At 41.5% G+C, this 17170-nt stretch overlaps 2 protein-coding genes across 8 annotated transcripts in view; one reads left to right on the forward strand and one right to left on the reverse strand.

The window, feature by feature from the left end:
- The window catches only part of znf142 (zinc finger protein 142), a 37296-nt gene extending 28600 nt beyond the window's left edge, over positions 1 to 8696 (forward strand). For all 3 annotated transcript variants that reach the window (XM_077535808.1, XM_077535810.1, XM_077535809.1), the window contains 3 exons: positions 284 to 2552; positions 2708 to 2813; positions 3244 to 8696. In XM_077535808.1, coding sequence (XP_077391934.1) covers positions 284 to 2552; positions 2708 to 2813; positions 3244 to 3728 — 2860 coding nt within the window. In that variant the 3' untranslated portion in view covers positions 3729 to 8696. The remainder of the gene's footprint in view (positions 1 to 283; positions 2553 to 2707; positions 2814 to 3243) is intronic.
- On the reverse strand, positions 4480 to 16607 carry plcd4b (phospholipase C, delta 4b). Of its 5 annotated transcripts, none has more exons than XM_077535826.1 (16): positions 16290 to 16606; positions 11411 to 11463; positions 11175 to 11333; positions 10229 to 10457; positions 9804 to 9933; positions 9495 to 9726; positions 9172 to 9373; positions 8451 to 8595; positions 8212 to 8367; positions 7388 to 7546; positions 6877 to 7039; positions 6681 to 6797; positions 6403 to 6581; positions 6047 to 6179; positions 5799 to 5948; positions 4480 to 5724 (listed from the first exon to the last, which is right to left on the reverse strand). In XM_077535826.1, the coding sequence occupies exons 2-16, from the start codon at positions 11427 to 11429 to the stop codon at positions 5633 to 5635; spliced, it is 2265 nt and encodes a 754-aa protein (XP_077391952.1). In that variant the 5' UTR covers positions 11430 to 11463; positions 16290 to 16606; the 3' UTR covers positions 4480 to 5632. The 5 variants fall into 5 exon arrangements, with proteins under 5 accessions (XP_077391952.1, XP_077391954.1, XP_077391951.1 ...); XM_077535828.1 differs by lacking the exon at positions 16290 to 16606 and adding an exon at positions 16098 to 16115; XM_077535825.1 differs by having other exon boundaries at positions 11175 to 11463; positions 16290 to 16607.
- Between the last annotated feature and the right edge of the window lie 563 nt (positions 16608 to 17170).

Consider the following 17170-nt stretch of genomic DNA (forward strand, 5'->3'; position numbering starts at 1 on the left):
TGTTTTCAGTCTACAGCAAAAATAAAGAAATTTGCCTCACTCTTCCAATACTTTTGGAGGGGGGAGTACATACTGTATAAAGTCCGGGTTGACATACCAAAAATGAAGAAGGCGGGAAATTGCACAAAAATGAACAAACCACAAACTCACGGCCATAACCTCATTCCATGGAGGTAATAGTGCATCTGCTCTCCTGATCACTTAATGAACTACGGCAACCGAATTGCAGTGTTCACTGAAAATTAGCACAACCTAACGTACAATTTTCTTCTTCTTCTTCTAGGTATGAGTGTGATCAGTGTCCTTATCGGTGTCACCGGATGGACCAGCTCAACAGCCACAAACTGCGACATCAGGCCAAATCACTTATGTGCGAAATCTGTGCCTACGCCTGCAAAAGGAAATGTGAGCTTCGCAATCACATGTTAGTCAAACATTCGGTAGAGGGAAAGCAAGCATCTGTGCACAAGTGCAAATACTGCGCATACACAACATGTTTCCGGCAAGCCCTTCAAAACCACGAGAACTGTAAGCACACCAGACTGAAACAATACCGTTGCGCTCTTTGTCCCTATTCCTCGTTCAGTAGCATCAGTCTCTTCCTGCACAAGAGAAAATCTCATGGTTACGTGCCTGGTGACAAAGCCTGGTTGGAGAATTATGCAGCAAAAGAGAGGGAAAGGTACTCAAATTGCATGCTTGAGGACTCGCTGATTGGTAAAGGAAAATCTGCGGTGTCCAGTGAAGAACCCATTCCAACAGAACAGTCTGACCCCAGGGCTCCACTAGATCAGTTTCCCAGTGAAGCTCCTGAAGTTTGTTCAGAAGATGTTCCCTTACTGGAGACTGATGATGTTGTGAGCAAGGAGGGGACAAGTAAAGCAATATCACATAGTCCTCCTCCTGCCAGTCCAGAATACTGCACTCTTGTTTTAACAACATTGAACCCAGAATCTGAAACAGTTTTTCTGCCAAACGGGGTCGCAGCTTGTCACAGTACGTCCACTAACACAAATTTGGCTAAAGAAAGAGAAGCTGTGTTTTTATCAACCAACTCAGTAGAAGATGAGATGACTGTTCATTATGAGGGTGAAAAAAGCTCCCATGAGTCAGAGAATGAAACTCCAGAATCTCCACCTGAGAAAAATCAAGTCGATAGCCAATTAAATCCTTTGACAACACAAGCTGAAGCCCTGGTTTTAGGCGGCAGAGTCCGGATGCTTTCAGTGCCAACTCAAGACGTTTATCGTTGTGACCGGTGCTCTTATGTCACCAAGAAAGAGAAGACCCTTCAACGGCACCGTCGGTCTTTGTGCCGTGGTAGACCGCAGTACCACAAGTGCTCGGCCTGTGGTGCCCGGTTCAAACAGAGACGGGCCCTTGATGGCCACCTTGCCAAGAAGTGCCCACAGACTTCCTCTCAAAAAGAGGGCAACTGCACTGCGAGTCAGGACACTTTTGAAAAACTCAGAGCAACAAAACTTATCTCCCAACAAAAGAACATTTCAGCAGGAGTTGATCATGATGGGTCTGTTCATAGTGCCTTGACATCCAATGACTCAGAAAATAATCCAAGTCAAGTTGGAGATGTTTCTTCCAACGTGCCTGAAGGCAGATTGGGAAATGCTTTTGCCCACCAGGATGAGCCCAATGTGGTCCAGAGTTGCACGTGTGCTGTTAAGCCAAAGCATTTACACCAGAACTCTACCATCAAGCAAAAAGGACACAAGGCACGAAAGAAAACAGGTGTTCCATCACCTCACACTTGCCAGTACTGTCCTTTCACCACCACCAGGCGCTACCGTTTGGAAGAGCACCAGTCCCTTCACACGGGAACTGGCCGCCACGCCTGCGATCTCTGCAACAAGACCTTCGGAGCGGCGACCAAGCTGCGCCAGCACAAAGTCCGCGTCCATGACAGGCGACCCGCCCTGCCTTGCTCGTTTTGCGACTACAGCGGTTACACGGCGGACGACGTGAGGCGACACACTCGCAGGTGCCACACGGGGGACTCGCATCATGACTGCACCGATTGCGAGGCTCGCTTCAGTACAGAAGCTGCTCTAAGAAATCACCGCATACGAGTGCACCGGCAACCGGCCCGTTTCGCCTGCGAGCGGTGCGACTACACTTGTAGCAGCGGGACCACACTAACGAACCATCAACGGAGCGAGCACTCTGAGTCTTTTGAGAGCAAGGTAAACTTTGAGGCTCCTCTTACGACCCACTTCGCCCACCACTGCCGGCTCTGCTCCTTTGCCGGCAAAACCAAGCACCTCCTCGCACAGCACCTTCTGGATGAGCATGAGGAAGGCTCCTCCTCAGAAAAACCACTCCGGTGCGGAAGCTGTGCATTTGCTTGTCGGCACCCACTGGTGTTGGAACAGCACCTGCGCTCACACGGAGGCAAGCGCATGTACAAGTGCATGGATTGCAAGTACTCCACAGGCAACAAGCAGAAGATCACTTGGCACGTTCGCATACATACGGGGGAGAAGCCGTACAGGTGTGAGCATTGTAGCTATGCTTGCGTTGATCCTTCGAGACTGAAGGTAAGCTCCAAGTGGATCAAATGAAATTTGAAAAAAAGACAATTTTTAAAACACTCCTGTCATGTAAAATCTAGGCTTAAAATAAGATTAAATGTAAAACTGTTTAGAAGCACTATGCATGTTCTCAGCTATTTCTCTCCATGTTGTTCTTCAAGCTTCATATGAGGGTTCATCAAGAAGAGAAAAAGTACCTTTGTCCTGAGTGCGGCTACAAATGCAAGTGGGCCACTCAGTTGAAGTACCACATGACCAAGCATACAGGTGAGACCCAGAGGTGGCCTAAATTACTCTCAATGAACTTAAATAGAAGTACAGCTACTTGTCTAAAAACACTTGCGTATGGTAAAACAAAAAAGTATGGATTCAGTGAAATAAAGTAAAACACTTTGAAATGTATATAAATGAAAATCACCCTCAAAGAGAAGCATCACTCTTTTGAGGACACAAATGTACTGTACATATTCTCGACAGAGAAGATAGATGGTTGAAATATGAGTGAGAGAGGCCATGTGCATCTCCAAACAATGGAGGTGGCTTATGAAGAGAGTTGATGATTTTGCCACCAACAATTTTGTTTGACTCTACTGTCTGCTTTGAGGTGGCATTGCAAATTAGAAGTTGTTCTCAATTGTCTCACCTGGATAAACAAAGGTTAAATAAATAAAAATAAACACTTCTTATTTGGATATAGGAGAGAAGCGATATGCCTGCGACCAATGCGACTACCGCACCAACCGAGCGGATGCCCTCCGTGCCCACCGGGCCACTCGGCACTGCGACGTGCGGGCCTACGTGTGCGAGAAATGTGGCAAAGCCTTCAAGACCAGCTTCATCCTGAAGACACACCAGCGGCAGCATGGCGACGAGCGGCCGTACACTTGCGGCGTGTGTCACAAGGCCTTCCGCTGGCCAGCCGGCCTCAGGCATCACTTCCTGACGCACACCGAGCAGCTGCCATTTCGCTGTTGTCACTGTTCATATCGGGCCAAGCAGAAGTTTCAGGTGGTCAAACATCTGCAGAGGCACCACCCGGGGCTGCCAGCAGAGCAGGGGGTGGTGAGGGACTTGGACACCGGTGGCCTCACCTTGAAGGAGGCAATGCAAGGAACGCTGAACAATAGAGGGGAGGAGAAGCGAGATCAAGAAACACTGAGGAGCGGACAAACTGTGAGTTAAAAGCCATCAAGTGTTACAATGTAAATAATTGATCACTTCTTTTCTCTTTTCATAATATACGGTAATCAAGCTATTTGCGTGGTAGCGGGACCAAGTCCTTCCGTGAAAAAAACACAATTGATGCTACACCTAATTTAGTTTCTAACTGCCAATACAAATAGTTTAAACTCTATACACCAATCTAAATCATTATTGGGAAATATATTTTTTTATCCATATAGCACCGCTCTAGTTTAAAATCTAAATATGCCACACATTATCATCTCAAAACAATTTAATATCATTTCAGTCGAGATGTATCAGTATAACTTACGTCCTCATAGGAATTTACTGTAGGCATTACTTAATTAGTATTATACAGTAATACTAAACTACAATTTAGACAAGGCTTTGGCGCCATCTTATGTTATCTTTGAACATTTCAGAAAGAGCACTGCATAACTGAAACAGGTGTTGTAAATGACTCGGAACACGTTCCATAGAATAAAGAAGCCGAATATTTTTTTTCTTTTTCTTTATTAATTAATTTTTTTATTTACATTTTTTTTAATTCAAAAGTCAAGTCATCTTTATATAGCACTTTCAAACAGCTCTTAGCTCTCACAAAGCGCGTTACAGAAACACAACATAAAAAATACAAAAGCTATGTTGAATATAATCACATGGGCTACAGTGACCCATGAACATTAACAGCTTCATACTTTATAGAATTATTCGGTATTTAAGAATAATATAATTGGATTTAACCTAATGTTTTTTGTTTTGTTTTATTTTTTTTTAAATTTATGTATTCATTTATTTATTTATTTATTTTTGGAATGGGTATACCAAATATTGTCAGCGGTCTACGTGACCCGCTGCATTCCTCCCCTTTTTGACACCCTCTGGGTCAAGTACACCATGTTTTGTTTTGCTTTTAAATATTCAATAAAAAGCAGAAAAGAATTTGGCCAGCATATATATATATTTTTCCATTTTTCTAATACAGTAGTAACACAGGCCCATTTTACCTGCAACAGAACTAACAGGTGAAATGAGTGTGAGTTTGTACAAGAAAAGTCAGTCAGTTATAGAAAATTTTGTGTATATTTTACAGTGAATAAATCAGCAGCACGTCGTCATAAAACCACATTGACATTTATTTTTGATGCATAGAATAATATTTGCATATACCAAAATTGTACACAACAAGCTGTGTGTTAATTGACTAAGTAAATAAAACCAACTCATGCAAGCTTGCATATTGTAGTTTAGAAAGGGAAGAGATCAACATGACTAACAAGGCTGGATAATAAGGATGCTTGTAACTTTTTTTTGGTTAGCTTTTGCATACTCAAACAAGGTCAATACTGAGTATATTAATAATGCACAGATTATATTATATGTGTATTTATAATGCACAGATTCTACTCGTGTATTTTCCTACGATGGAACCATAATCCAGTTCCAGATGTCTTGTTTATATCAAATACCAAAACCCTTGGGCGATCTTTGTGGAAAATGCCCATTATGATGTCCCAGTACTGCTCATGGACACGCTGGAATTGTAACGTTGAATCACACATACTCCTGTTACACTATGCCAGTTCGTAGTTTGGAATGCAGTAAATACAAGCAATGATGAAAAACATAACTTAATTCAGTAGTTCAGTTCAAAAAGTGAAACTTGATCTGTAAAATTGGATTCAATACACAGAAATAATGACTTAAAAAAATACTTGTGATGATAAAAGCTGAGATAAGACACAATGGAATGTTTAGTAATAGAGTTGATGTTGAGATATGAACAATGTTTATTGAGATTTTTTTTAGTTCTGATAATTATACAAGTCCTTGGGTCTAATTGACCCAGGAACAATATCACTGTTCTTGGGGACTGAACGTAAACAGGACGGTTAAGCTGTTCATGTGAGTTTGGAGATACTGATATTAACAAACAGTGATGCAGGTGGGATGGCCGTCCCGTCTTTTGAAAGCAGATGAATGTGACGATATCCTGCAACGGAAATCAAGCTTTGAGTTCAACGTTCCGCTGGGGATTTATTTTGAAAAGTATCACTCGCTACTCACCTGGTTGGATGCACGTAAACGGCAGCGTGTACTGTCCAATGAAGTCGTTTTTGGAAGTCTTGTCGTAATCTTCCACTTCAAAGCGAATCAAGGCCAGATCGGGAGTGTGAATGACAAAATTCAAAGTCTGATTCCACACGGGGTTAAATCCTGCAGGAAAAGCGATATTTTTTCTATCTTTTAGGGTCTGAATCATATCTAGGGCCTGAATCATATCTAAACCACCACTTCACACAACCTTCTCGTACCGTTGTTGATGATGTAACTGGTCTCCTCCTTGGCCTGGTCCTGCGGTACTCCGTACACCTCCACCCTGACCAAGGGATCAACGATGGATCCCTCTTTCTGGTTCACCTTTGGTAGCTGCTGCCCACTTATCACCTGAATGATGATGTAAAGTCAATAAAAATTCACATCATTGAGTATTGGTGACTAACTACAATGCAGTAATCCCCTATACATGGAATAGTGTGAATTCATATTTACTGTAATTATGCGCTAGCTAGCGTAGTTTAGCCTGACATACAAATTCTGGTTACGCTATTATAGGAACTTCGATGGTCTGGATGTTTCTTTTATTGGTTGTTGGAGAAGACGTGTTCACCTGGATGGATAAGCGCATTGGTTTGTAGCCCGGCTGCTCTTGGGGTTTCTCCGGGTTGAACGTTGTGTGGTTGTCTCTCAAGAAGCTTGGTTTGAGCACGTAACCGCAGCGACCGTTCTGTCCAAACAATCCGTCGTTGAGGTCCATCTCCAGACCCGCCGTCTGGAAGTTCAGAGCCACTTTGGGGAAAGAGAGTGACACATGACGTGACTCATTCAAGAGTTGGTCATCTGGATTGGATTAGCACCATTGGAAGTTACCAAAGCTTTTCTCCTCACCTATCTGGCATCCCACATTCCACAATTCCTGAGGGTTATAGTTTGAGGAGTCGGTCCTGAGGCCACTCGGGTAAATCCTGCTTAGCTGTTTTACATTATGTCGCACAAAGTCTGCTCCTGTAGAAACGTATGACAAAGGTCGTGCAGCTACGTACATCCACTTCAAATTCACAACTCATTCATTGTCTCCTATTACCTGCTTCCTTAGCTAGCCTCTTGGCCTTGGACTCGGAAAATGAGGACATCTCGTTGCATTTGGTATGCAAAGGAGTGCCTTTAAAACCACGGAAGTGGACGCTTTTACAGTAAACCACCAGATCGGATAGCTCTCGTGAGAGTTTGGACTTGGGTTTCTGAGCCTAACAAGAAAACGTACAATTATTAGTAAAGTTAGTTAGGCAAAAAACCTTGTCTTGACAATCGCCTAATCTAGCAAATGGAACTGGGGGAAATGATACACATTGAAACGTTCGAGCGATTATCAACATTAAGGAAAGAAAAGCTGCAAGTTTGAGTTAATTTGCAAATTTGTTAGTTTTATTGGGAGCTGGAAAAAAATAAAGAGCATTTCCATTCATTTCGAAACGGAACGATGATTTGGTCAAGGAACAAAGTAAACTTTTCTCAAGGCACCATTGAGCTGGTATGACCATTGCATTGTCTTCATAACTTAGCAAACAATCTAAGTTTTAGGGACACAGTTGTACCTTCTCGTGTTGGTTCAAACTCTCAGCGTGAAGCTCTTCTACAACCTCACCGTTGGCCACCTCCTCCTCGTCGCTTATGTCATCTGTGAGCGTTCCGTCCAGGGATCCTTCCGAACCACCAATTTTCTTGGCTTTAAGCAAAACCTTTCCTTTCAGCTCCTTCATGTGTGGACAAGACGATATCATTAGTGCAGGACTCTGAAATGTGAGTAAATTTGAGTACTCTCTCGAGGACACCTCATCTTGCACTTTACTGTCTCCTGCTTTGCTGTGCTGTTACTTTAACATTGATCTGCTAAGTGCTAATGGAAAGTCATCTATGAACAGGATTGTGAGAACTGCTTCCTCTCAGGAAATTTTACTGGCGATTCATATAATCAGGGATTTGCTGAAAGCTGCACTTTTTTCTGAAAGATGCTGTTCATTTTTTTTTTTTTAACATGAAATCAAATAGTCAACAAATATATTCAGGTATTAATGTAATGTATGGTAAAAATATAAATGTGAATTAAAGCTATGATCAGCTTTAAAGTTTAGAAGAAAAAAATGGTTGCATCAAAACAAATGACTGTAGTAGACTTCCTGTTCAATCTCTCAGGCATGGGTCCTTGAGACTTTTCCATGCATCCGGTTATGATACTCCAACTAATTTCATGTCAATTGGTGGAAGGCTGACTTCCTGTTCAATTTCAGGCATGCTGTAGGTTCTTGAGCCTTTTGCGTGAGTCCTGTCATGATATGCATGTCCACCCAATTGTATGCTTACGGGTGAAGCTGGTGTTTAGTTACTGACTGACAATTATAATAACTGAGATTGGACTGACCTGTGGTGAGGGAAGACACTGAGCGGTGGTATGTCCGTCCAAAATGTTCCTTAGCAACGTGTCACCCAAGATCTTGCTAAGGTGATGGGCCATGACCGTCTGCTGCTCCACACTGCAGTGATTCTCAAGAGACAAGATTACCGGGAAGTCGGATGTCTGTCAAGAAAAGTCAGAATCGCACATCATACACAGTCGTATACTTTTGGGGGGTTGTTTTATTGGTGGTAAGTGCTACCCACCGTGAAGGCGTATTCTTTCAGTGTTGCAATGATGTCCTTGAAGAGAATCTTGGAGGTGAAAGTGTGGCCGTGATAAACCACTGGCTCCCCATCGCTGCCATCCCAGCAGTCCACCTCCACACAGCGACAGCCTCTCTTAAGGGCCCTGTGTTGCACACACATGTGAAAAAAATTCTTCATTTCTACATTAAAACAAAAAAGTAGAAGGTAGTAGGACTAGCATTGACATTGGAAGTGATACAAAAAGTTATACCGATCAACATGAAATTTGAATTTTGTGTCAGACGTCTATCAAATTGGGATGCGCCAAAAAGTCTCGAAGATTCATGCCTGGAATTGATTGGTTTGAGACGGCCATTTGCGGATACTCAAGTTTCAGTCATTGGCGCAAAATTTGGTGAACGTCTGTCAAAACAGGATGCATGAACAAGTTTCACGGACCCAAGCTCGAAGTTCAAGAGGAAGCCAGCCATTATGGTTTGAAGAGCAGCCATTTTGGGTGAATTTCAGGGGTTGTAACTTTCACAAAATCCTTCTAGGGAAATTGCTCAAATGAGCCCTATTCTGACAACATTCTCAATGGGGAAAGGTAATTTGAGTGTTAAGCGGTACAAGCATGGTTACGGAACAAATTAAACTCGTATGTCAAGGCACTACTGCATGGGGATAAATCTTTTTTTTTCTTTTTTTGTATGTGTACGGTATGACCAGCAGGTCTTACTGGATGTAGGCCTCCAGGCTGCTCTGGCCTCGCAGTTGGTCCTCCATAAGGTAGGTGTTATGCGAGGAGGAGATGAAGTAGTGACTGAGCGGCTGGCTCATATCCTGGCAGAGACCCAGATAGTTGGGTTTGAATATGGAGCCCTCCGGGGAGCACAGGTACCTTTGGAAGCCATCGAAGGACATGGTGCTTTGTTTCTTGGCTGCACAAAGAGAGATTAGAATTGAGACATTAGCAATTTCTAAGCAAATGGTGCCCTTATAAAATGATCTATTGTTCATCTTGGCTTGCTCTTAGACCCTCTTGCCCGCCACTGAACTGACCTGGTTCCGATGGTTCATAGCGCTCCATTAGCTCCCTGGCATGTTGCGCGTTGCCTTCTCCCTCCTGTTGCTCTACGTTCAGGAAGTTCTCCAGCTCCTCCAGCATTAACGTCTCCCCGTCTCCAGAGTAGTCCTGGAACACTCTCCACACTTCATCTCTCTGGGTCAGCATCTTGTAGAAGAGGACAAACTGCTCAAGTTCCAGAGAGCCGCTCTGTGATCGGTCAGCCATCTGGAAACCAAACAGAAGCTGTCTTACTTTTGTTGTCAACGTGTTTGAGGGCCAACAAAACACTTTCCAACTCATACTGTGAAGAGATAGAGCGCGTGTTCCTCGTTCATCTCCACGTTCATCATCTTCAACAACTTCCGCACTTCTTTGAAGTTCATTTTCCCGTCTTTATTTTTGTCGGCCTTGTGAAACCAGTCTTGGACCCACCTGAGAGGATGCTCAGGGAAACTTGAAATGGGATTAAAACGAGTTGTGATTCACGTCATTGAAACACTGATTCTCAAACTGGAGTCCAGGAACCCCCATGGGGCTGCAAGCCATAACATGGGGCTCCACAAAATACTGTTAATTTGTAGTAAAATATGTCCTATCATTTTAACTCATTTACTCCTGTCTTGCCCAAAGTCATATGTGATAGACTCCAGCTCCCATGTGACTTCAAAAGGATGACCACTATAGAAAATGGATACCTGGACTGTATTTGCCAAAATATTAAGGATACTGATCCAGTCTCTGCTTCTCATCCATGGTTTGAGCCCTGTGAATGAGCTTGCGCAATCCCCGGATCCAGGCTTGAGCTTCCTCTTGAGACTCAGCCACGAAGTCCAGGTTTCCTTGCCGACCATGAAACACTAAGGTGAAACAGAGGTCAGCCGCGAATTCGTCCGTGATGCTCTGCAGAACCTCTGAGTGGTGGCCTTCGCGCACCGCCTCCACCTCGATCACTGAGACTGGAAAGAAAATCAGTTTGATTCATTAACAACTCAGCAACTTTCACTCGGAACCAAAATGACAGCAACATTCGTAAATACCCTATAAAGTTTTAGTTTTGTTTTGTTTTTTTTTACTGATTTTTTTTTTCATACTTCGGGTCTGGCATTAGTTTTCCAACCTTCGAGCTACTGTACTTTGTTCGTATCAGCAATTTTCCGGTGCATTGGTGCCTAGCTAGCTATGCTTAGCCTACATGCCAAAACTGAATCTTCACTTGGGAAATTTTACAGGCGTGGCTCTGTTAGAGTGCCTCATTGTCGTCCGTGAGTGTGCACAAGTCACACGGAGAAAAGCAGATGAGCGATGATCAGGAAAATAATCTGTTTGATATAATTTTTGACAGTGTGTGAACTGGGGCTTCGAGCTGTTGTGGTGGCCTTAAAGTGCCCCGTTGTTGGCCATGGGTGCATGTCACAGAGAAAATGCAAAAGCTGGAGGTACAAAAATTGTCCAATGTGACAGCCAGCGTGTGGACAGGAGCTTTGCATTGGCGTGGCTGGTTTAGAGTGCCTCATTGTCCCTGTTTTAGGCTTTGTGTTATGTCAAGCACGTTCGCCCAATTTTGCCGCCATTGGTGAAACTGGGGATTGGGGTGGGGTAAGTAAGTTTAAGGGGTGGTGTTTAAGACCACTAAAATGTTACCGAGTGACTTTCGGGGATCGTTGGGAACTTACAGGTGGAGTGGCCTTTTCCCAACCATCTGGACTTGTACCAGATACTCAAACCGTCCTCCAGGAGTCGGAAATGCCTTTGCTTCTTCCACGTACGGGACTTCACCTTCCTTAAAGTGGACCCTGCCATCATCACTCTGACGTCAGGGTCATCCTGAAGACCTGAAGGCCCATACGATATCATAATTGCTCCATCATGAAGGAAAAATACATCATATGAATCATTCACATGTACTCACGTGAACCCTGAGACTCCATTTTGTTAGCCCTCAATCATGCCAATGGAAAGTTGCTGCTCAAATGAAGCAGATGTTAGTGAATGGATTCCAGTTGTTTGAAGAAATTGCAGCTACAGTATTCACTGAATTTTCAGTATGTAATATCGTAATATTTCTTTTTCATAATACAGAAATTGTCAAACTGCTTTTGCCACGTTGCAAACAGTGACCAGAGAAAAGTCAAGGCAATATATGCTTGGGGTTTTTTTTGTCAGTCAGAATGACTTCTTACCAAGAGCATTTCACTTGCATCCAGTATTTTTCGCTTAAAATCTTAAGCTATTGCCCTCCGTTTCCATGACAACAGCCAGTAGGGGTGTGAATTGCCTAGTACCTGACGATTCGATTCGTATCACGATTCACAGGTCACGATTCGATTCGATACCGATTAATCCCGATACGAATTTATAAGTCGATTGTTGCGATTTTTTTTCATTCAAATTTAGAAAATACTAATCAGTAAGCTTGTAGAGTGTAAGATTTATATGAAAATGTATGATTTATTTATCTGAAATTTCAGTCTTATAGAGGTTGTAATCTGTTTAATGTTTGAACAGCATTAAAATAAAGTATTAAGGCTTAATGTTCCATTCATATAACATTCTTCCATACTCAAGGTGTGAATCCTAACCCGAAGTCAGACGTTTTGTTGAATATTTTTCCATTAAAAATGGAAGTTGAAAAATCGATTCACACACACAAAAAAAAAAAAAAAAAAAAAAAAAAGGCAATGATGATAAGACGTTGAATCGGTAAGACTACCGAATGAACAATTCTGAGCTCTTTAAAAAAAAAAAAAAAACGATTTTTTTTTTATTGAATCGATTCGAGAATCGCGCGATGTAGTATCGCGATATATCGCCGAATCGATTTTTTTTTAACACCCCTAACAGCCAGCAATTAAAAGTGGCCGTGATTAGGGCAGTATCAACAGTAATGGAAAAGCAAACACACAGGGTGGAACCAGCCTGGTTCGGGGTACAACTGGCAGAGTGGAAAGTAACCACACCAATAAACTGTGGCCAGCAGTATTTTTAACTTTACAGTCATCATCCATCATCCTATTGGATAAATTTTGTCACTTGACATTTGGCACTGTAGTCCGGACAGACTCAAAAATTTGTGTGTAAATCATCAAATCAAGTGACACCACCCCGCTATGCAGTGACAAACTGTGCCGTGGTTACAAACACCCAGCATGACAAATACAGCTTGTTTTTCCTTTTATGTTTATTTAAAATGCTTAGATACACTTATTTTGCTTGGTGGGCCAAAGTGACACATTTTGTGAAGTGTAATTAAAATACACAAAAGAATTCAGTTCACCTACTTGCAGTGTGAGTTAAATAAAACAACAGCATACAAAAAATGTTTCTTTGATTTTACTAACCAAACTGCGGGAATTTTTTTTTTTTTTTTTTTAACTCTTCTGTTATATAGTGTCCCAAATTCAAAGTGTAATTAACGTAAAGAATGACAATAAATCATTGCACGTGGTTTGCCAGTTGAGATCTAATTAATTTTTTAATGACTTCTGGATAATTAAACATGGCCCGAGTCAAACTGACCCAGGGACATTATATTCCTAAAAATAAGAATGTAAAAACTGGATTAATCAATATATTAACCCACTATTATTTAGCTAAATTTGATCCTTGTTAAAGAAACAAAATCTTAAAAAAAACAAAAACGAGTTCATTGTTAAATTGTAAGTAATGGTAATAATAATGTAATGGAGATATTTTATAAGCGATTTCTATTGGGATTATTTTTTTCTAGAGATTTTTGTATGATTACATGCCCTGGGTTAAATTGACCCAGAGACATTATTGCTGTTAATAAGAAACGACCACCACAGGATGGTTACTTTATAATGTTACCAAATAATTTGTGACACCTGTTATGATGTGGGTCAAATTGACCCATTGAAGGTCAATTTTGTTTTGTCTTCCTATCTTTTTTGTTCACTACTAAATATAGATGATACAGTTCGGACAGACATTGTTTTTTCTCCTGATCCTGACCTGGCACCTCCGAGATATCGTATCCTCTTAACTGTGTCCTGAAACAACACAGAGTTATCTTTGCTTTCAAAAGCACAAAAGCGCGCACACACAACCTCAAGTTTAACCCTCAGGAACAGCAATAATGTCCCTGGCATGTTCAATCAGCCAACAAATCGTTCATCATGAGTTTTAAAGAAACTTCTCTCACGAGTCTCGAACTATAAGAAACAGTTTAACACCTGAAATGGGTCAGTTTGACCAAGCAGGAAATGAAGTTCCTGGGTCAGTTTGACCCGCACCAAATCTAGAAATTCAAGTTTTGATTATATTTCTACGAGCTGTTTATGAAAGTGTCACAAACACAAATTCCAATAAACATTGTTTATATCATTAATTGGCAAAACTGTGGAATTAACTATTTTCATAGTGTTGCTTGATAACAATTCACTACACATTTCGTACCAAAATACTACTCGTTTGTGAAAGGATTAACGGGTCAACGTGACCCGCAACATAACGGGACAGTTGAATTTTAACATCACAGCTCAATTATTCACTTTTTTTGCGAGCGCAACTTTATGTTGGTGTCATGCTGATGTTTTCCGGAAAGTCAGGCAGTCACGAGCCGCCTCCTGTGAGTGTTAAATAAGGTCACAAGTGTGCAGTTTTATTTTTAGGACCGTTGGAGTGAAGCGCGTTTTTTAGATCACGGCTCTCCTGAGGCGAGATGAGTCACCGTGAAGCCGGAGCCCTCTGGGAAGTTCACTGACCACACGCAGATGTCTGGCCAGACGGAATTAGGGGATTAACTACTCGGCTAGGAACACAAGCGTCCTCTGTTTCTTGTTGGCTCTTCGTACTGCCCCAGTTGTGGTGGCATTATTACGTTGAGTCGTAATCTTCTTGTTAGGTTGCGAGTTGGACAAATCCCTTCTATTTTTTTTTTTTTTTGGGGGGGGGATTTATCATTGGGTATTAAACCGTTGGCAACTGGAATGTTCTGGTTGTCTTCAAAGGCGTTTGGCCTCTGATATGAGCAGGATTCATCAGTTCATGTACAAATGCTGTCCGAAAATGAACGGATGATTATTATAATTTAAATATTAGGGATGCAGGATAATGCTATTTTCAACCGAAACCGATAAGCTAATAATTTAGCAAGTGCCAATGTCGATAACCGATAAGTAAGCCGCTAAGTGTTTGCAAAATTAACTTGAATACAAATATACATTCGAGTCCTAGTCCAAATACATTGAAACATTGTGTAAAGCACCATGAAGCTGAATTGTATTGATATGAGCCACAACCACAACAGATGGACCAACCTGACATGTCTCTTATTATCGGCGGCATTCTTTTATTATCTGGTTTAGCTGTATGACGTCAAATTGGTCGATAATTGCCGATCATTTTCGGCGGATTTCTTTATCTGGTTTATCAGTATGACGCCAAATTGGTCGATAATTGCCGATAATAATCGACCACCGATATTCTCATTAGGGGTGTGCCAAAAAATCAATTCATAAAAGAATAGAGATTCTCATTTATTAATCGAATCGTATCAATATTAATATCCAAAAATCGATTTTATTTAAATTAGAAATGAAGAAGAAGGGGAAAAGGCAGTTGTAGCCCACATGCTGTTTTTGTGGAAAAAGGCACTTACAATACAAAATTAATAATTGTTTAAGCAAAAAAAAAAAAAAAGACGCTTTGTCTATTTGTCATTTTGTCTTGCAAAGCAGACTGGAGTAGATCATGACAATGTTGTGTATATCTGTAAATTGAAGCAGAAATCATTTGTCAATCAAATCATTTTGAATCGAAAATCGTTTGAATCGAGAATTGAAAATCGATTCTGAATCGGATCGTAGACCCAAAAATCGTAATCGAATCGTGAGACAATCAAAGATTCCCATCCCTAATTTTCATGCATCCCTATTTAAAATGACAAATGAATTGTTATCGAAGCACGAGTTGTTTGAGGTAATGCACGAAATCTTAATTGAAATGGTTCATTCCATAATCAAGCATGAACCTGAGTGTTTATTATTGATCATCAAATTGAAACCAAAGTAAGCCGCAGATGCATTGCTCAGGTGCTAGAGTGGTTTTCTCCTAATCAAGAGGTGGCGGGTTTGATCCTGGGCGCCTGTGATCATGCCAAAGTGGTCTTGAGAAAGATACTCAACTGTTAGTCACTGCTGATGCTAAATGAGGAGAACGATTGCTTTGAGTACCTTGACTGAAGCCCCACTTTGCCACGTTCATGAAAACAATGGTTAGTAATTAAGTTAATCACGAAATGTTAACACATTTGGATCATTGAACAAGCAAATGTATGAAACTTAAGCAAACAGGATAGTTTATTTAAATCAGTTATCAATTGAAAGGTCATAAATTACACTCAAATTCTGGAATAGTAATAATGGTGTTAGTGAGGTGGAAACTATGTTTAATAGGATTTTTTGGGGTCATTTCTGACACTTCGGCGTCATGAAACAAGCTCGGGTCAAATGAACCGTTAATAACAAATTTAACAGAAGGTTCCTCATTTCAATTTAGCTAAAACAAACACAAACACGTCACAATCACTCAAGACTGGGAAACATTAACAAGAGGATTAACAATTTGTCTCTTGCCTCACATAAGCAAACAGGGAGCCTGCTCGCGGAACACTGACCAAAGTCACTGCTGCAGACTGGAAATTAGAACCAGACACTATAAATATGTGACATCATCTTAGCCCCTCCCACCAAGAAAATGTATACATACGCTGCAGCTACAAGAGCAGCCTATATTAATACTGTGATAGTACGAATAGTTTGATTTACCAAAAGTGCAGATTTCCGTGGAGATGAGTCAGACGTCCTGATGCGCTCGACTTAAAGTGGCTCTCCCACTAAAGGCTTCTCACATCCTGGGGGCTGCAGGGGGGGTGGGGTTGGTGCATTGTCGGGCAGCCTGAGAGATTGTCCAGAGAATCAGGGATGACACGTCCTTGGATGACAGACGCTCGGGAAGGTCTGCGGAGCGTTGAAAGCACTGGGAGTGTCCGAGGAGAAATCTGTGTCGGACACAGAAGGCGACTGGCTGTGTGCGCTCCTCCTCCTCGTCTCCTCTTCAGCCTTCCTTCCTTCCTTTTGCAGCCACTCCCTCTTCTCGCTTGCAGCCTGCTTTCCTTCTGCTGCATTTACTTCATCTGTGGGCATCGTGTGCCAAATGTGGCAACTATTCAGATGGGATAGATGATGGAAATTTGGCTCTTTTCCAATTGCTTGTATATAAATAATTGGGTCTCTTGAATTGTATGCCATCCTGTCAAGTATGCAATTAAATCAAATTGTCAAGATTGATGTGTGGTGGTGGACCCAAATGCAGGGAATCAGGGCAAGGAGGCAGAGGTGCAGCCAAAAAAGGATTTAATAGAACAAAACAAGGAGGTAAACGAGGTACTGGTCAGAAACAACAAACAAACTCAGGGAAGGCAAACTTGGGAGGAACTATGGGCAAAAATGATTTATTTTTATCTTTTATTGTAATGTATTAATTTACTGTGTAAGATACAAAGAATAAGGGGTAGGATTAGATGTTTTTAACTTCTTCCTGCTCCCTTTGGACATGTAAACCATTACTGATGATTGTTATGAGTTTTTTTCTTTTTCTTTCAATTTTTATTTGTTATTTGTTTATGTTTATATGTTATGTTTACATG

This window comes from Festucalex cinctus, chromosome 11, assembly GCF_051991245.1.
Source record: "Festucalex cinctus isolate MCC-2025b chromosome 11, RoL_Fcin_1.0, whole genome shotgun sequence".
NCBI lineage: Eukaryota > Metazoa > Chordata > Actinopteri > Syngnathiformes > Syngnathidae > Festucalex > Festucalex cinctus.